Source organism: Symphodus melops (assembly GCF_947650265.1).
Source record: "Symphodus melops genome assembly, chromosome: 2".
Lineage (NCBI taxonomy): Eukaryota > Metazoa > Chordata > Actinopteri > Labriformes > Labridae > Symphodus > Symphodus melops.
The window spans coordinates 30,428,603-30,449,293 of NC_136692.1; the positions used below are offsets into that span (position 1 = coordinate 30,428,603).

Sequence of the window (20,691 nt, forward strand, 5' to 3'; positions counted from 1 at the left end):
TTACATAGTATAATGTACATAACCTGTGAAGGAGAGAAAAACATGTGTGCTGGTTAAAAGAGACCTGTAAACAGTTAAAGAGCCTTTGAAACAAAGTGCTGACCTTCTAGAAACTAGTTACATGTGCATGTACAGAGGTGTTTGAGGTAGTGCCAGAGGTGTGAGTACAGTCATTAAACGATGCAGGGATGTAAATTGGGCCATTAAAGTGCTCAGTAAGTTGACTATCAATATGCATTAAAGTGTCCAACTGTATAAAGTCTGGGCCTTCGTCAGCACTCGGCCTTCTGAACATATTTATCAACGATGTCTGGTGTGACGCTCTGGTCCTCCTCCACGTCCTCCGTCACCTTCTTTCCCACCAGCTCGTAGATGTCCTCGGCTCGGACGCCCATGGGCTCGGCCACCTTCACTGTCAACATGTCCAGAGTCAGCGTCGCTCCTTTGGGGATGCTGACCTTCGCCACCACTGATTTACCCAGCTGGAAGACAAGAGCCACATGTTGAAGACATGAAAATAGTGTCAAACGGGTGTTACTGTGGTTTTCTGTGGAGAGAGGACATCCTAACCTTATCATGGCACGGCTTCTCGCACGCTAACATCTGCTTGACGCCACTGCCCATCGCCCTCTCCACCAGCCGGACGCTATCAATGAGCTCCTTCAGCTCAGCTTCGTGGTCGCTTCCTTTCCACGTCTTATCCAAAGTCACGTGGCGTTCGATGACCTTCGCCCCCAGAGTTACAGCCGCGATTGATATAGCTATACCAGACTCGTGGCCGGAATAGCCAATGGGAATGTCAGGAAATTCCTTCTGGTATTCCTGCAAGAGAAAAGTGTCCAGGATTAGTTTTTACTGTCCTCTAAATGATCTGACACTCTGCGTGATTTACTGATTTTGTGTCTTGAAGAGTTCAGACGTGAAGATTTATGGGATTGTTGCACCTATTGGTTTAACTTCCAGCCAGCTCTGAGTTAGCTTAGCTTAGCATCAGAGACTGAAAACATGCAGACAGAGCAACCTCCTTTTTTGTCAAACCATTATTTAAGGTATAAAGCCAGAAGATAAAGTATTTAATGATATACTGTCGTAACTATTGCAACACAGTCAGTTAGCTTAGCTTAGCATCAGAGACTGAAAACATGCAGACAGAGCAACCTCTGTTGCTGTTTATCCTAACATCAAGCATGCATACAGAGCCATACCACAACCTCATCTCGGCCAGTCAGACCACCTCTCTCTGCTCCTTACCACCCCTCTCAGGAGGAGAACTACACCCCTCACGAAGACCGTTACAACCTGGCCGGACGACGCTCTCTCTCAGCTACAGGACTGCTTTGCAAACACCCAGTGGGAAGTATTTGAACATCAGGACCTGGCAGAGTACACAGAAGCAGTACTGTCCTACATCAAGTACTGCATTGGAAATGTCACTGTGGAAAAAAGCATCCGGGTTTTTCCCAACCAGAAACCCTGGATGACCAGCCAGGTCCGAATGCTGCTTAGGAAGCGCGACGCTGCCTTCAGGTCAGGTGACGGTGACCTGTACAGTGCCTCCAGAGCAGACCTGAGGAGAGGAATCAAGGATGCTAAGAAGGAGAATAGAGGATCACCTCTCTGATAACAACCCACGACAGGTGTGGCAAGGCATACAGCACATCACAAACTTCAGGGGCTGTAACATCACGCCTCGCTGGCAGAGGAGCTGAACTGCTTCTTCTCAAGGTTTGAGACGACTGAGCCCCACACAGCCACACCACCTTCGCAGTCACCAGCACCCAGCACTGTCACACTGACTGTACAGGAACATGAAGTCAGACGGGTGCTAAGAGCAGTAAACCCCAGGAAGGCAGCTGGCCCAGACGGGATACCAGGGAAGGTGCTCAAAGCCTGTGCAGACCAGCTCTCACAAGTCTTCACCGACATCTTCAACCTTTCCCTGTCTCAAGCCACCATCCCATCCTGCCTGAAGACAGCTACAATCATCCCCGTGCCCAAGAAATCATCCACAGACAGCCTCAACGACTACCGTCCAGTCGCTCTAACACCGGTCATCATGAAGTGCTTCGAGAGGCTGGTTCTTCACCACATCAAGGACAGCCTCCCTCAGACCTTCGATCCACACCAGTTTGCTTATAGAGCAAACAGATCCACAGAGGACGCCATAGCCATAGCTCTCCACACTGCGCTGAGCCACCTGGAACACCAGGGGAGCTATGTGAGGCTACTCTTCATTGATTACAGCTCAGCCTTCAACACAATCATCCCGGACATTCTGGTCAGAAAACTCTCAGACTCAGGCCTCCACCCACACACCTGCTCATGGATAAAAGACTTCCTCACAAACCGTCCACAGACTGTTAAACTTGGCAACCACGTCTCCTCCACCCGCACACTCAGTCCCGGCTCTCCACAGGGCTGTGTGCTGAGCCCACTACTGTACTCCCTCTACACCCATGACTGTAGCCCAACCCACCCTGGAAACACCATCGTCAAGTTGGCAGACGACACCACTGTGGTTGGACTAATCTCAGAGGGAGATGAGTCTGCTTACAGGGATGAGATCCTGAAGTTGACAACATGGTGTTCAGCGAACAACCTGGCACTGAATGCCACAAAGACCAAGGAAATCATCCTGGACTTCAGGAAGCACCGTGCAGACCCAGCTCCCCTCTGCATCAACAAGTGTCTGTGTAGAGAGGGTCCAGACCTTCAAGTTCCTGGGAACCCTCATCTCGGCTGACCTCTCCTGGACCCCGAACATCGTGGAGATCACCAAGAAGGTTCAACAACGCCTGCACTTCCTGAGAGTGCTCAGGAAGAACCACCTGGATGAGAAGCTGCTGGTGAACTTCTCCCGCTCCTCCGTAGAGAGCCTGCTGCTGTACTGCATCACAGTGTGGTACGCCAGCTGCACTGAAGCAGACAGGAAGGGTCTTCAGAGAGTAATCAACGCAGCACAGAGGATCATGGGCTGCACTCTCCCCTCCCTAAAGGACATTTACAACTCCCGCTGCCTGAACAGAGCGAGGAACATTGTAAAGCTCTCACCCCGGCTTCCATCTGTTCGACATGCTGCCCTCTGGCAGACGCTACAGGTGTGTCCCAGCTCGGACAAACAGACTGAAGGACAGCTTCTTCCCCAGAGCCATAACCACACTGAACCTGGACATGACCATCCTACCTCTACCACACACCCTCACACCCTGCTGGCATGTGCAATACTCTACATTTCAGACTGAATTGTTTATTTACCCCACACTGTGCAATACTTACTTCATACTGTGCTACATTTATTAAATCTCTGCTACAGTTTACATCTCATTCTGTGCAATATTTATATCGTATATCCTGTTGGAGAGCTAGATTTCTCATACTGTGAAAATATTTCTTTTTTTTTTCATATCCCGCTAAAATTATATTCCATACAGTGCAATATCTATATTTTATATCCTGCTTAAATCACTTTCATACTGTGTAAATATTTACATTTTTATATTCTATATACTGCTAAATTACATTCTATACTGTGCAAATATTTATATTCTATATTATATATTCTGCTAAAATTACTTTTCATACTGTGAAAATAGTTATATTTTTGTTTATACCCTGCCATGGCTCACGTCTCATATAATGCACTATTTATATTTATATTTATATTTTACACCCTGCTATAGACCTGATATCTCGTACTGTGCAATAAGAAATCTGATGTCTGCTTATCTATTTAAATTTAGTTTGCTGCAAACTGTAAGGAGTCCAACGGTACAGATCCCACCTTCCCTTAACGAGGGTCACTCTTTTTTCTTTTGACCCATACGCTTCTTGTTGTTGTTGTTGTTTTTTGTTCTTAGCTGTGTGCACTTAAAGGTGAAGCAAAGTCATCTCGTTGTACAATTGTATAATGACAATAAAGGCATTCTATTCTATTCTATTCTCACGTTGTCTCCTCCTCTCTAAGTCCTCGCTTGTGTTCTTCTTACTCTCTAAAGTTTGTCACGTTGGATAAAGGCGTCTGATAAATGACTTGTAGAATAGTAAAGTGAAGGTCCTCACCTTTCTGGGCTGTTTTCTCCAGATACGGGAAGTTGTTGGTGTCTCCAGAGCCCACTTTGAAGAAAGGCACGTTGATTTCATGCAGGAACTCCACGGCCATCTAAAGACGGAATAATCCCAGGTGAAATTAAGTCCTTTAGTAAACATGTCAGGAAATATTCACATGGAGTCTTTGTCTTACCTCATCCATCCCTGATGCAGTGAAGAAGATCCCCACCTCCGCTGCATAGTTCTGCAGCTCCTTGTACTGCTCATGGCTGAACTCCAGGTGGCGCTTGTGTTCACCGTAAGTTTTCCCCCAGGAGTTTTTGGTTTCATACTTGCGCTGCAAGGCTTTCTTGTTGAATTTATATTCTAATTCACTTTTCTGGAACTTGGCACAATCGGCTCCACAGTCCTGAAGGTGGATATCAGTTAGGGATGAATAAACAAGACGGGCTTGGAAGAAAAATGGCTCAACTCAAGTTTTAATTCCTGATTCATAGATCAAATGTCCCAACTTCATCAGAAGATTTTTTTTTTTTAGTTGAAGAAATGTAAATTCACTCTCTATCTTCAGTAACAAACAACTAATTGGTCAGTGATTTCTGTTGATTTGAAACTTTTCTCTCATTAAGATCCAATTCATTAATTCACGTCATCATTATGACTCTTTGAGACAACCAGTATTAATATATTTAGTTCTTTTTTATTACATTTCCATCATGCAATGAAGTTTATTTTTAACAGAAAGCAAACCCTGTTTCGTCGCCATGGAAACCGAACCCCATTGACAAATATGGTAATTTTACGACACTTAATTATCTTCTTTTTAAATTAAGTTTATAAAGTCTTTAGTCTATGAAATTATGACAATACTTCTAATTAAAGATTTATCATTAATAAAAACTCTTTCATTCATTAAACTGATTCAAACAGAAGTTCTCTGTCGTGTTTTCTGAGGTTAAAAAGGCCAAAAAAATCACTTCAATTCACATTTCAAATAAAGCAAAAGGTGTGCACTTTTATTACCTTTGCCATCTTGATCATTTTCTTGGCAGTCTCGATGTCTCCCTGGTGGTTTTGTCCGATTTCAGCGATGATGAAGCACGGATGGTTCCCTCCGATCATCCTGCCGGGGCACAGCTCAAACTCTAGCGGCATGTTGATCACTGAACACGGACAGGTAACAAGCAGAGAAGCCGGTGATGAAGCGGAGAGGAGGACGGCTGGAGAGAGGACCAGGGAGCAGTAAATGTGACACACACACGTCTCTTCCGCCCCGTGTTCACGGATTTCCGCATTGTGCAGTTCAACGTGGTAGCCGGAAGTTGTTACAAAATAAAAGCACGCAGTCATTCAGTCTTTTTCTTTGAAATGACTTTTGAATATTTACTTGGGTAGCCTAAAAGTGTGTGCTTACACTGTGCCACAAACAGTCCGGATGAGTACACCCAGAGACATAATATAAGTATATTATGTCTATGAGTACACCGAAGCTGTGACGTCATACATCCGCTTCTGCCAGTGCCCTTTAGTGAGAGAGTTGATGAAGTAGACATTAAAAAAACATCATATATATACAGACATAATATTTACAACTTCAGAGTAACTTCACTTTCTGTTTTGCAAAAGGCAGAAATATATCTTTGGCTTGCATGTGCAGAAATCTGAAAAAAAGTGGTCATTAAAAAACATCTATACAGGACACATTGAAAACTAAAAATAGACATTATATTTTTACTATACACTTATGTACCAAGATGAATTCATAAAACAAATGTCCCAAAAGTCATAAACATTAATAACTTTGTCTCTGCTTTGCTGCTACATGGTGTCCTTGGAGCCTCCACTGTGGTTTGCTGTGCTGCAAAGGGATGTATAGGAGTGAAAATGTACGGCTTCCCAACCGAACCAGAGAGGAGAACGACATGGTTAGCCAAAGTCAGCAAGAGCAATCTCAAAATAAATCAGGATTATAACAAAAACAAACAAACGGGTAATCATATTCAAACACTTCATTTGCACTTCTCCACAAAGAACACCCTCAGAAAGCTTACTATAGTAAGTAAGTAAGTAAGTAAGTTTTAATTATATAGCACTTTTCGCAGGCAGAGGCCACAAAGTGCTTCACAAACAGGGTTAAAACATCACAAGCAATATACAGACAGTACAAAGATCATAGCAGCCCTAAAAGAGGCTAATTAAAAGCCTGGACAAATAAAAACGTCTTCAGTTGACTCTTGAAAGTGACAACTGAATCAATTGAGCGCAAGGATGATGGAAGTTCATTCCAGAGGCTCGGAGCAACGACCTGGAAAGACCGGTCACCTCTAGTGCGAAAAGTCATTACAAGTATAATACATTTGTAGCCTATAGTACTTATAGTATTGAGTATATTATGTGTGTTGTGTTGGTGAATATACGTGAAGGTGTGTTTTCAACTTTTTTTTTCCATCTTAGAGTAAAGAAAAAAACATACGTATAGGTGTGTGTGTGTGCATGCAACACTATATATATATATATATATGTGTGTGTGTGTGTGTGTATGTATATGTGGATATGTATATGTGGATATGTATATGCTGAAATAATAATGTTTTAAATGTAAGCAAATAAAGAGTGAAAATAGAAAGTGTAGTTCCCCATTTAGTCTTGTACAATTTATTTTCAACATTTTTAGCCTATTTTAAATTTCTGTGTGCTCTCACTGAGCACTTCTAACTTCTCTTTCCCTCTGCCATGATCAGAACTAGCTGATCTGATACATGATATTTACAGCTAAGGTTAAAACACTCAGTCCATAAGTGACCTTTATGTTTAAGCTTGCTCTTTAGAAATCTCAAATATAAACTCTAAATTCACGGCAACGTCACAAAGATTTCTTCACTGTTGTTTTTGTTCTGTTAGCTTCATCATGTTCGCTCGTACTCCAAAATCCATTCCTCATTTCTTCACTGTACAATCAGACGTCCCACAATAATATTTCATTCATTCATTTAATTTACTGCAGCAAAATAATTCATGTTTTCTCTAATTGGCAGAGTGTCGCTAACTTTGTCCAGTAGCATTAGTATATTCTAGCCTCATCTGTTAATGATCCCTTAATCTACGAGTTTAGCGGGGAATAATCCACTAACGTGCTCTAATGCACACGTGAATGGGTTTACATCAACTGATAATAATAATAACATCCAATATGACCGTCAATATGAAAAATGATAGGATACAACACCACAAGGGTGTTGTTGTAATAAACTCTTGCAGTTCATGCAGTCAGTGAGATTATTTCCAGAGTTAAAGTTTCTTCACAGCCAGACAGAAGTGAGAGATGTGAAGAGATCAAGACAAGGTCATCATTATTAAAGACACTTGAATGAACGTCTTTGTTTGGAGAGGTCAGGAGGAACACGTTGATCCAGACAAGCAGCACATCTCATTCAATAAAACAGAAACACCAACAGATATTATGTCTGTATTATTCTGACTGTGTGATGTTGACTTTGGTCGCACGACGATAACACATCCAGAGTTCAGACTAAACACACCTGAGATCATAATAAAAGGCCAATGCAGTGATTTATTATCACACTGTGAAATTGGTGGACTCGCTGTTTGTAATTCGATGGTTTGGAACAAAGAAGCGGCACTTTCCGGATAAAGACGTGAAGCCATGTTGTGTTAGTTTCGGATGACAACACTGAAAAAGTATTCTTCGTCTCGGCTGCAGCTGATACACAGTTTTATAACCGTTTGAGAAACAAGTGGGCTGCTGCATATTTTAATTTCCACCAGCAAGTGACAGAAAGATCAACCATAGACTGTAAATGAAAATGGACAAAGCCTGAGTGACGTCAGGTTGAGGTTGCCGCTTGAAACATCAGCTCCCTCACACTCCCTCTTCATCCTCTAGTCCCGGGGTTCCAACACCTTTCAGCTGGTTACCCCGTTACGACGCTGCTACACAGCAAATTCTCTTTTCTGGGAGTTGATATTTAAATCTTTTTAGGAGTTAAAGCTGAATTCCTGTGGTAGTTAAAACACTTCTCCCATTTAGAGAAATAACTCTTATCTTTAGTTAAACTTGCATGAACTCTATTTTGGTATTGAAAAAAAAACTCTATTGATCTGCGAAGGGAAATTAGGTGTTTACACTCTGAGTGAGTGAGCTGCCCCTGACAGACGCTCCTGAGCTGGTTGGATGGGGGGGATTAAGTGTCTTGCCCAAGGACACACTGGACATGTTGCTTGCAGGAGTTACCGGTAGTTATTGAACCCTCAACCTTCCGATTGAGAGACGATGACTCTACCTGCTGATCCACAGCCGGCCAACAGTCAATACTAAATATTGTTTTAAGTTTAATACTTTTAATTACTTCTATGCCTTTTTAAAAAAAAAAAAAAAAACAGACAGTACATTCATAAATCTTTGCTACATGTATACAAGTTACAGGGATACAGTGTACAAGTTATGTGTTCTTAAATGACAGTGACGTCATAATGGCAGCTTCAGTGCGTAAGTGCTGTCTTCCAATAAAAATCATTAAAAAAAAAGAAAAAGAAAATCAAGAATCAAAATGTCACAACTTATTATCAATAGTGGATGGCAAATATTTTGTTGATGAAAATATTCCCAACAACATTATATTATATGTGTGAATAAACACCAAAAATCTACCTCTTTCACTGTTTTTGTTCAACTCCCAATTTCTGCACTCTAGTCATATGATGTGTCTGTAGAGTCGGGGGACCCCCGAGTCCACATATCAAATGTGTCCCAACGTTGGGTTAAAGTGGTTTTTAATAAAACCCCTCCACCAGCGAGTCTGCACCGATGCCGACTTTCGGATCACGTGTCACGCCTGTATTGCGTCCGGTTGTCACGGAAGAAACGAGCTGTACAAATATAAGATCTAAGTGCTTTTACAAACATGCTTAAACCAACATTGACATTTAATACCGTCACTCAGTGTACTTCTTATCAGGCATGGGCTGACTCTTCCTTCTTCCTTAAGGTGAGGTGTTTATTTATGAAATGTTTCCCCCCAGATGCCGCTGAGTGTGTTACCATGGTAACGCAGCGTTCCTGTCTGCGCCTGAGAGAGTGAAGTTTTGTCCCAAAGCCTGCCGCTGTGTTTCTACACCTGGATGAAGGAGACTTCATTCAGCTGAGTGTGACTCCTCAGGAAATGCACTCCGTCACAGAGAGGGAGGGTGTTGGTTTTATATGTATTCCTCCTCTTCCTCATCTCTTCCTTTTTCTCCTCTACTCTGCCCAGCTGACGAGAACCTGCGAAACGCTGAAGTGAGTCATATTATTCTCTTTATCCTGCACTCACCTTCCTTCCTATCTGTCTCTCTGTCTCTGTTCACTGCCTCTGTCTGCTGGTGTTGTGTGGGGATGCTTGAGTTGAAGTCCCAGGGTGCTTCACGAGATTCAGGTGAAGTCGCAGGTTTTCATCTACAACACCTGACTTATTTTATTTTTTTAAAAATCAGACAGAACTAAGGCAGCCTCACTGTCATGACTTTTCTGTGAAATGTGATCATTACTAAGTTCAGAATATCTAAAGACATGTACAAAAAGAGATTAAAATTGTAACTGTGATGAATTGCTTAATTTTGGTAGTTAATCGTGAATAATTGCATGTTTGAAATTCCATTATTTCACATTTTAAACTAAACAGTTTTAGGATTTTATGTTGAAATTCTTTACTGTCGTTCGGGGTACTTTTCTTACTGTTTGAATTCAACCGTGGTCTTATTTTAAAAATGTTGCTTTGTCTTTTTGTGAGAGAACTGTACTTGCTGTTTCCACTCAACCATGCTTTTATTTTGAAATGTTATTCTGTTTTAAAGTAAGAGTACTTAAGCTGCTGTTTGAATTCAGCCATGCTTTTATTTTGAAATTGTGTCCTATCAGACACTGAGGACCAGTATCTACAGAGAGACTGAAGGTAGTTGCTGCTGACAGCCGTCATTCAAGCTTAAACATAAAACTAAGAAGCTGATTATGACTGTTATGTTACATGATGTTTTATGAGCAGTGACAGATGTTCGCTGTAAAGAGATGACCTTAACTGTTGCTCGACAAATATGCACAGCACACATTGCTTAATGTCAGAGCTGACGATGACAGCGCAGGAGGACAGGTGAGGACTGGCGAGGTGATGTCAGGTCAGTGATGAGTGTGAAACAGTGCAGATTTGATTTGACAGTCTGAACGAGCTCGCAGACGGCGCCTGTGAGCAGTTCAGAACATGACAGAAGGTGAAACTTGACAATAACCAATGAGAGTGAAGCCTCAGGTAACCAGCTTGTCTAAAGTTGAAGGACTTACATTCACTTCCATACAGCTAATACATGTTTAATGAATGCTCACAGCAGGACGGGGCTCCTTTTATCAACACACCACCACAGGTGTCAGTGAGCTCATCGATCGGTTTCTGAAGTGGAGCTTTGAAGCCCAGCGATGGCGCTCGTCTTCGCCTGATTGGAAACGCTCAACCAAGCGCTTCATCAGCCTAGTAACAGGCAAAGCGCTGAGGTGGGCTTTGAGCCTGGTGGAAAACAGCGCCCCAAGTGGCCACTACGTTGATGTGACTCCTCCCCACTTGAGTTTTGAGAAGGAGGCTCACACAAACTTGAATTTCAACAAAGTTTGAGTAGTAGATGTTGGCACCTGCACAAACAACACAAACCTGAAAAGTCCTGTCCTGAAAGTCTTTCATGATATTTGCTCCGGCACACCCTGCACAGTCAAACGTTAGGCTTTTAATCATGCAGGGGTTTGACATCGTGTCTTTCATCTTTATGTTCAGTCTTCACAGATCTCATACCGTTCGGCTGGTTCGGTGTGCTTTGGGAATCCAGTTCAACCTGTTGATGACAAAAGGTTTTCATGTGTCCCAGACAAGAAGTTCAAATGATGACTTGAGTTTTGCTGGTTAGTTGTTTTAGAGTTTATTTTTGGGTCAGATTGTTGACTCATGTCATGAAGGAACCCAAATCTGTTTTCTGTTCTCATATGAATGACAGCATGGATTGTATGTTCAGCTGCCTGAAGGTGCCATCGTCTGTTCAACAGTCACATGGTAAAGTTACAGTAGGGTGGAGTTTTGAATTTAAGACTCTTTTTTTTTTATTGGCTCGTTGCTGTTGAGCAATGTACCTGCTTAAATTTCCTGTAAGGGACCGAACAATCAATCAATCAATCAATCAATCAATCAATCAATCAATCAATCAATCAATCAATCAATCAATCTCTATTTGTATAGCATGAATTCATAACAGGTGTTATCTCAAGACATTTTACAAAAAGCAGGTAAAAGATTTTACTTATTGTTATATTACCCAAAAACTTCCCTTTAAAAAAAGACTTGTTTATCTTTTGGTATAATTCCATTTAAAATCTTTATATGCAGACGATGTTATATTCTATATGTAGGCTGCTGATATTCATTTGTTCTTTAAAGGTCACATATCTGGATAAATCCTCTTCACCATGTTCCTCTACCTCGAACATGTCAAAAGTCCATCCTCTCCGTCTTCTGCCTGCTCCACTGTCAGAAAATGTGTGCTCAAACAGGCCGTTTGGAGATTTCCCTTTATGACATCACAAAGGGCAGTAGCCCCTCCCCCAGGTGGGTGACACTCCCACAGCTAGGTGTTTGTTCTGCCCTCTGAGTCTGCCTTTTCACCGTAAACAATAGGACATGGAGCCAGAAAGCAGCGAGTACACCCGAGCCCTTCCAGAGAGGGGGCGTGGTCAGACACAGCTCATTTACATATTTAAAGCTACAGACACAGAAACAGCCTGTTCTGAGCAGGGCTGACATAGAGGGGTTTCTGATGATCAGATGGGCTTCCAAGACTTTTCCTGGTCCGTTTGCTGAAACTTTGTGATGGATTAAGATTTATCTGTGCTTTGCAGAACACAACTACTTATTTAGCATGAAACAAAGCACATAACATTAAATTCCATTGCTGGTATTTGACCATGAGTGCTCCCCTAACTGGAGAAATCACATGGCAATTAATGTTTAGTGTAGCTTTGTTGTGTTTTCATGCTACAGCGTCTGAATGTTTGGAAGGCCCAAGTGAGTATGACCTGTGAGCGGGTTTCTACTCAAATTAAAGGATCGTAAAAAAGCTTTTCAAAAACACTTCTGCATCTCACTCTTGTGGTTTTCCTTCCTTGTTCTGCAGGAGCTCTACTATCTGAGAATGCAAAGGAGCAGAGAAGCAGAGAGGATGGAGAGGAAGAACATGGATGAGCAGAATCAGGTAGGACTGAGTGAACAGGAGAAACTCTGAAAGTCGTGTGGAGACGTTGATGTTCCTTCAGAGGAAAGAGGAGTGTGTGCAGCTCAATAATTCAAGTCCACTGATAATCTGTGTGTGTCTGTGTGTGTGTTTGTGTTTGATGAAGTGTCAGAGGAAGTTGAGGGTGTGTGTGGCCACATGCAACAGAGCAGACTACTCCAAGCTGGCGCCCATCATGGTTGGGATCAAGTCCCACCCTGACGAGTTTGAGCTGGAAGTGGTGGTGCTGGGCTCTCATCTCATCGATGACTACGGGTGAGATGAGAGTTGAGGACGCACGCCGGGTTCAGAACCGCTTTCATCACGACCCTCTTGTGCTTTTTCTGAGTTTTCATTTCTTGATGTTTTTCTCCCCTCTGCAGAAACACTTTCCGTATGATCGAGCAGGATGACTTTGACATCAGCTCCAAGCTTCACACCATTGTGAGAGGAGAGGATGAGGCGGCCATGGTGGAGAGCGTTGGTCTGGCACTTGTCAAACTCCCTGATGTCCTGCAGAGGCTGCGTCCTGACATCTTGGTCGTCCACGGCGACCGCTTCGACGCGCTGGCTCTGGCCACGGCTGCGGCGCTGATGAACATTCGAATCCTTCACCTGGAGGGAGGAGAGGTGAGGAGGCAGCGCTCACACACGAGCTGCTTGACGTGGTCACATGTCTGAACTGTAGTGTGACGGTGAACAAGGTGATGTCTCCGCACACGCTGCATCACACATCTTTGATTCCTCTAAGACATCCACGATGTGGATGTTCCTCTGTGCCTCTTTCTTCCAGGTGAGTGGTACGATAGACGACTCCATCCGCCATGCCATCAGTAAACTGGCCCATTACCACGCCTGCTGCACACGCACAGCGGAGCAGCACCTCATCGCCATGTGTGAGGACCATTCTCGCATCCTGCTGGCCGGCTGCCCTTCATACGACAAGCTGCTGTCCACTAGTCGTCGAGAGGACTACATGGATGTGATCAAGAGCTGGCTGGGTGCGTGGAGACACCCCGAGACATCACCTGACACGTCCCACTTCTCCTGGTGTTAAACTGTCTTCTTCCACGCTGCAGGGGACAACGTGCGGGATCACGACTACATCGTGGCTTTACAGCATCCTGTCACCACTGACATCCAGCACTCCATCAAGATCTACGGTCTGATGCTGGACGCTCTGATCTCCTTCAACAAGAAGACCCTCATCCTCTTCCCCAACATCGACGCAGGTTTGAACACTGTCTTTCTGTGTGTTTAGAATCATGAAGACATTTTGTTTACTTGAAGCTTTGTGATGGTTTTTATGAAAACAGGAAGTAAGGGGATGGTGCGAGTGATGCGGAAGAAAGGCATCGAGCAGCACCCGAACTTTCGGGCAGTGAAGCACATTCCCTTTGAGCAGTTCATCCAGCTGGTGTGCCACGCCGGCTGCATGATCGGAAACAGCAGCGGTGGGGTTCGAGAGGCCGGAGCCTTTGGCACACCTGTCATCAACCTGGGATCACGCCAGACTGGCAGAGAGACGGGTAGGTGGGACAGACACCACATCTGTAGTTACTGCCAATGCCATAGTCGTAGTCCTGATTATCTCACTGACAAAGAGAAACCAAAGATTGAACATGTGTTTATGGTAGGTGCAGCTCTGCTTCTTTAGGGCTTGTCCAACCTCTTCATGCTTGTTGAACGGTGCCAAATCTTTTCTAAAGTGCAGATGGGATGATTGAGTCGTACATATTTGAGTGCATTTGGTGAACAATGATTGTTTCCAAGAGAGGATCCAGCCTGCACCAGCAAAGGGCAAAACCAAGGCTACAGTCTGCTTCCAAATAACAGGGAGATAGTGAGGCTGCTCGCTGCGTCAGTTCAAACCCTGGGAACACAGTGGGCCGTGTTTTGACGTTAAGGTGGGATGAGTTCAGATAATACACCAAGCATCGTGAAGGGAGAGAGAGAGAGAGAGAGACGTGTTTGAATCATGGTGAGCAGGGTGCAAACGGGGAAACATGCTGCTTGGGTGGAAATTAGCAACGTCAGTATTCACATTCAGCATTCATAACGCAGAGCAGCCAAGACGGTTCAGTGTCATGTGACTGTGCACAGTAGGAAATATGTGCTATGAAAATCGTACTCTGTCATGCACAAAGAATGCCAACAATAAAATAGAAAACTAATAAGAGAAAAAATTGAGCCTGAGGTAGATTATGATGGTTTCACTGTCAGCTGTTGAGGAGTCGGACAACAGGGGGAAACGAAGAGTCTTGGGTCTGGAGCTCTTGTATTTCACACTTCTGTACCTCCGGCCTGAGGGTAGCAGTGTGTGGGTGGAGTCTTCGAGGATGGAGGCAGCTGTCCTTTGGACTCTGCTGAGGTAGATGCTCTGCAGAGAGGGCAGTGGAGTAGTCTGCGGTCCAGAGCGCTCGTGCTGCCGGGCCTGACAGTGATGCTTCCGGGCCTGACGGTGGTGCTGCCGGGCCTGACGGTGGTGCTGCCGGGCCTGACGGTGGTGCAGATGTAGAAGGAGATGAGGATCTTAGGGGACATATCAAAGTTCTTCAGCCTCTGTTGTGCCCTCTTGACGAGCTGCAGGGTGTCGAGTTCCTCTCTGATGTGGACGCCCACCTCAAGCTCCTGGGTGAACAGCGGCTGACCTCGTATCAGACATTAGACCTAGCATGTAACCCATAACACCACGGGCCCCTTCCATCACATACCACCAAGTGTTAGCCAGAAATAATGTGAGATAAATACAAAGTGAGTAAATAATGAAAATACCAAACAGATACAGATTTCCTGGTTAAGTGGGAAATTCTCAGAACGCTGTGAATGTCCTAAATTCCACTTCCTTGTGATGAACATTATTTTTTATTCATGTTTATTATCAAGCATGCACTATTCCTGTGTTTTTGACGTTCAAGACGTTTCCCTCTGTGCCAGGTGAAAACGTTCTCCATGTGAGAGACGCCGACTCTCACAGTAAGATCTACCACGCTCTGGAGCTGCAGTTTGGGAAGAGATACCCCTGGTAAGACCTGTGTCTGTCTCTGAGTCTCTCTCCTCCACTGTTTCCACTCTGGACCGTTCCTACATGGGCGAATGTCTCGGCTCATGAGGTAAACGTATGTTGAAGTAATACCAGGATAAGTCTGAAGAGGGCGCTTGGTGGCTCGTTCTGCAAATCGCGTGACAGTTCCCTTGAAAACCAAGAACTTCACCAGAAGTTCCCCCGCCCCCTGGCAGGCCTGCCCCCCAGAAACTGGCCAATCAGACAAAAGAGTGGACATGTGGGAGGGCCTTAAAGCCACAGCAGCTGAAATGAACCATCTCAAACAGAGACGACTTCAAGTGTGTGTGTCCGACAACATCTTTTTTTTTGTCCTGGCCCTGTTTCAATTTATTACCATTTAAAGTTATAGATTATTGCGTCAATACTTTGAGCTAAAGTTGCCAACACTTTACACACTTCACTGCCCAAGGCTATAGACTGGTATAGTAATGACGTAATTTTGTAGGCCAACCCAAAAAAATGGCGCCGGTGGTTCCTACGAAAATTTGCCTATGGGATTTTTGCATTGGATTTTGGATCATTGCAGAAAATAAGCTCTGTGTCAAACACACGTTTCTGACGTGTTGTTGTTTTGTTTAGCGGGATAATATTTACAGATGAACATCATTTATATAAAGTTTGAAGAGTTAAAGCAGCCGAGAGAAGTAAAAAGCTAACGTTATGCGCTAGCGAACTACACCGCGGTCGATTTATAATGACGTCATGACCGTTATGCTTCATCGATCTAATCAGTGGATTTGACAATATACCTAAACGTTAGCTTAATAAGTTGTTTATTAACCTAATATTTGCAAGAGCACTGAAAAACATGACTAGACTGATGACGTTTAATGTCTGTGAAAACCACTGTAGTTTCAGTTAGCTACTCGTTAGCAACCGCCGTTTAAAGTTTGCGCAAAAACTTTAAAATTCACAAGTGGGGTCTTAGGTAACGTAGTTTTTCTCGCCTAACAAAACGTCAACATCTCTTCAGCTTGTGTTAACCACAGACCTTATTTCAGGCGTCTAAACACAAACCCATTCAAAATCCCCATTGACTGTTAGAGTTAGGAACCCATGGCGCTAAAATGCTAACTCACTTCCTGGTTTTAGGACTTAAAACTACACCAGTCTATAATCCTGTTCAGCTGGTTTTGTTTTGAAAGATAATTGCCGAATTCATCATAGGCTACCATTGACAGTGGAATCGACTGTTCACAATTTTTTGGCATGATTTTCTATCTTTGAAAATAAAAACAAATGACAGTGTGTTTGTGTTCTCCAATCAGCTCTAACGTTTATGGCGATGGCAACTCGGTGCTTCGGATTCTGAAGTTTTTGCGAACCATCGACCTGGACGAGCCCCTCCAGAAGACGTTCTGTTTCCCCCCAGTCAAAGACTCCATCTCCCAGGACATCGACCACATCCTGGAGACGCAGACGGCTCTGGCTGTCGACCTGGGAGGGACCAACGTCAGAGTGGCCATCGTCTGTCAGAGGGTAACCTTCATGGACTGTTAGCGTCTTGGATGTAACCTTCAGTGTGACCAGAAGAATGAATGCAGGCTGAACGATTTATCGTTTTATGATCAAAATCGCGATTTCAGAAAACATGATCATGTGATCACCAAAGCTGTGGTTTTTGGCAGTGCTTCTCCTGACTGACCAAGGAGCTGTTGTGTCACTTTACACATACACGCCATCTATAGACTGGTGTAGTTTTGAGTCCTAATCCAGGAAGTGAGTTAGCATTTTAGCACCATGGGTTCTTAACTCTAACAGTCAATGGGGATTTTGAATGGGTTTGTGTTTAGACCCCTGAAATAAGGTCTGTGGTTAACACAAGCTGAAGAGATGTTGACGTTTTGTTAGATGAGATAAACTACGTTAACTAAGACCCCACTTGTGAATTTTAAAGTTTTTACGCGAACTTTAAACAGCGGTTGCTAACGAGTAGCTAACTGAAACTACAGTGGTTGTTGCAGACATTACACGTCATCACGCCGGGAACTCTCTCCCTAATCCTCCTTACAGCCTCTAGTCATGTTTTTTCAGTGCTCCTGCAAATATTAGGTTAATAAACAACTTATTAAGCTAACGTTTAGCTATCTTGTCAAATCCGCTGATTAGATCGATGAAGTTATAGCAGATAGCTAACAGTTTTCCTCCAATAAAGAAGCTGAAGTTTCTTTGTCCAGTCTTTAATAAAGAAAGCACTGTAAAACTAAACAAACATCAAAACATAAGTTATTCATCTCATAATATGCTAAACAACCGAAACGTCCGCTAGCTTGATGCTAACGTCTATGAGAATTTGAATAGGAATGCTAGTGGTTAGCATCGCGGATGTGTCAAACTGACACTAAAACCAAGAACATCACACTGTCTGTGTGTTTCTTCTTAATAAATGCATCTAAAATCAATTCTTAACTTTAGTTTTCATTCTTCTAATATAGATGTATGACATTTAAAGTGGTAACTGGTATGATGTAATTTCCTGTCATGTTTGTAAATGTTACTGTACATTGAGAACATTGCACAAACTTGATTTGAAGAAAATCTTGATACAAATCAAAATCGCAAGTTCTGCCAGAAAATCGCAATTAGATCTTTTCCTAAAATCAAACAGCAAAGTGTGAACTCTCTGCCTCTCCTCTCTGTTCAGGGTAAGATCTTAAAAAAGTACGTGCATCCCAATCCAAAGACCTTCGAGGCCAGGATGAAGCTCTTATTAAAGATGTGTGCGGACGCCACTCGAGACGCCGTCGGCCTCAACTGTAGATTACTGGGTGTTGGTGAGAAGAAACAAACTGTGGTTGACGTTTACAGAAAAGAACAAACACATGGTGACGTTTGAATCTCAAATCTCTTCCTCTACTTGTCAGGAGTGTCCACAGGCGGGCGTGTGAACCCACAGGAGGGTGTGGTTCTTCACTCCACCAAGCTGATCCAGGAGTGGTCCTCGGTGGACCTGAGAACACCCATCTCAGACGCTCTGCACCTTCCCGTCTGGGTCGACAACGACGGCAACTGTGCCGCTCTGGCCGAGAGGAAGTTCGGTCATGGCAAGGGGGTGGAGAACTTTGTCACCGTCATCACAGGAACAGGTGAGGGCTTTCACTGCTCCACTTATTGAGTCTTCTCGTCTGCAGTGGACTTCATCATGAAAGAGTCTGAACCCAGCGTGAGGCAGCGCTGTAACGCCCACAGTGGCTTTAACCCTAACCTTACCTGGAAGACACTGACGAGCAGAGCGGAGCGACTTCTCTCAGTTTCCTATGGTGAAGTGTGTCAGTGGCTGGTTTGTGTGTGTGCAGGTGTTGGAGGAGGGATCATCCATCAGAACGAGCTGGTCCATGGCAGCACGTTCTGCGCTGCAGAGCTGGGTCACATTGTGGTTTCACTGGACGGGCCCGAGTGTTCCTGTGGCAGCAGAGGATGTGTGGAGGCCTTCGCGTCCGGCATGGCTCTGCAGAGAGAGGCCAAAAGGCTGCACGACGGTGAGACGCTGCTTTACATCATCTGACTTGACATTTTACAGACTTAACGGGAGAATGTGTCCAAGGAACCGTCAGCATGAGTGTGTTTTTATACCTAATGTGTCCATAGCCTGGCTCACACTGCAACGTGTGATGGGGCTGGCTGGAGTCTGATTTCTCCTTCCAGACACCCTGAGGAGCCAGCGTCTGACGACACGACAAAATGTTTCCAACTTAAAGTTGTGTGACCGAGAGTTTTCTCAGAAAGACGAGTCCAGATGAAACACCAAGGACAGTCGGGAGATGTTATTAAGGGGAGGCAGGTCGACCTTGCTGGGGGAGATAGGACATGTTTTGGTCTTTATGACCCGTTTGGGGGTCATTAGGTGAAGTGTGAGAATCTGCAACCGTGTGTCATGTTTCATCCCGACTTCAGTCTTCTGCTGAACAGTCAGCATGAAGTCGAGACACACACACACACTCCTATACCTCTAACCTTTATTTTCAATAACAATGAATCTGTTGTCATCATGTGTCCGTCAGAGGAGCTGCTGAAGGGGGAAGAGATGGATTGGAAGCTGGCTGAGCCAATCACTGCAGTTCGCCTGTTCATTGCTGCTAAACAGGGGAACTCCAAAGCTGAGGCCGTTCTCAACAAAGGTCAGAGAGCACACACACACACACACACACACACACACACACACACACACACACACACACACACGTGGAGTGGAGCGCGTCGAGGAAATCTAACTTCTCCCCGTCTTCCTCTCTCCAGCCTCCACAGCTTTGGCTACGGGCATCGTGAACCTCTTGCACATGATGAACCCGTCTCTGGTGATCCTGTCGGGGGTCTTGGCCTCGTACTACCAGGCCCCGGTGCAGAACATCATCTCAGAGAAAGCCCTCCTCTCAGCCCAGAACATCAAGGTGGTCGTGTCCCACCTGGAGGAGCCGGCTTTGCTCGGAGCAGCCAGCATGGTGTTAGACTATGCAACCAGGAGGACGTACTGAGGATTTAAAGTCCTTACATCCTGAACACAGCCACGTACCAGAGGACTGCACAGCTTCTCAAAAAGACCCTGCAGCGCTCTGATAGATACAGAAGCATGTCTGAGGGAAACTCATGTCGGCACCACACGTTCAATATTTTAAAGCAGGAACGCGTGTGTTGTTCTCCAGGTTTCTTAGCTTAATGCTAACATGTATTGGAAGTGAGCAAAAAGGTGATTTAAAGATGTGACCTCTGTAAATTGTTTTAAGAGAAATCTAGAGATTCTTCGGCCTCGTCCACATGTAGGCAGGGTTTTTTTCTTCCTCCCTTTCCAAAAGGATGTCGACACACTGAATTCTCAAAAACATCTTCGTCCGTACGAAATCACAAAGTCATGGCAACGCAAAGACAGTAAAAATCTATCGTTCGTAGTAGCAATGATTCATTTTAGTAGCTGCACATTTTAGCTGTATTTGCTGCAGAACGCAGTCAGACTCGACATCAGGTGAGAAACATAAACGTGTGCATGTCGTCGTGATGACTGTAAAGGTTACTTTTTGTTCCTAAAATAAAGATGGCAGTTTTAATGCTCGCTATAAATCGTGTTGTTACATTTCATTGTTTCATTGTATTTGATGTTTAAGGTGATGGAGGGTTGGTTTTAAGATGGTTTGCTATAGTCCCTCAAAGCTCTGTGGCAATAAGAGAAACTCTTATGGGGGGGGGCCTGTCCAAACTTTTTTAGTTGGGGTCACCCACCTGACTTATGCAGGGGCGGCATGTGGTTTTTTACCAGCATGTGATTGGACTGTGGGAGGAAGCCGGAGAGA

At 44.2% G+C, this 20,691-nt stretch overlaps 2 protein-coding genes across 3 annotated transcripts; one reads left to right on the forward strand and one right to left on the reverse strand.

The window, feature by feature from the left end:
• Positions 1-254: 254 nt before the first annotated feature.
• On the reverse strand, positions 255-5,269 carry LOC306820364 (N-acetylneuraminate-9-phosphate synthase-like). Its single transcript, XM_079338184.1, has 8 exons — positions 5,071-5,269; positions 4,241-4,456; positions 4,060-4,159; positions 2,745-2,911; positions 2,049-2,197; positions 1,435-1,567; positions 571-822; positions 255-482 (listed from the first exon to the last, which is right to left on the reverse strand). The coding sequence occupies exons 1-8, from the start codon at positions 5,200-5,202 to the stop codon at positions 273-275; spliced, it is 1,359 nt and encodes a 452-aa protein (XP_079194310.1). The 5' UTR covers positions 5,203-5,269; the 3' UTR covers positions 255-272.
• Positions 5,270-9,342: 4,073 nt separating this feature from the next.
• Positions 9,343-20,184, forward strand: LOC306818697 (bifunctional UDP-N-acetylglucosamine 2-epimerase/N-acetylmannosamine kinase-like). 2 transcript variants are annotated; one of them, XM_079336396.1, is made up of 14 exons: positions 9,343-9,479; positions 12,247-12,324; positions 12,470-12,618; positions 12,726-12,972; positions 13,136-13,343; positions 13,422-13,574; positions 13,659-13,871; positions 15,280-15,367; positions 16,678-16,888; positions 18,054-18,183; positions 18,274-18,495; positions 18,706-18,888; positions 19,411-19,527; positions 19,646-20,184. In XM_079336396.1, exons 2-14 carry the CDS (start codon positions 12,265-12,267, stop codon positions 19,879-19,881), a joined length of 2,217 nt encoding a protein of 738 aa, XP_079192522.1. In that variant the 5' UTR covers positions 9,343-9,479; positions 12,247-12,264; the 3' UTR covers positions 19,882-20,184. The 2 variants fall into 2 exon arrangements, with proteins under 2 accessions (XP_079192522.1, XP_079192521.1); XM_079336395.1 differs by lacking the exon at positions 9,343-9,479 and adding an exon at positions 11,830-12,137.
• The last annotated feature ends 507 nt before the right edge of the window (positions 20,185-20,691 follow it).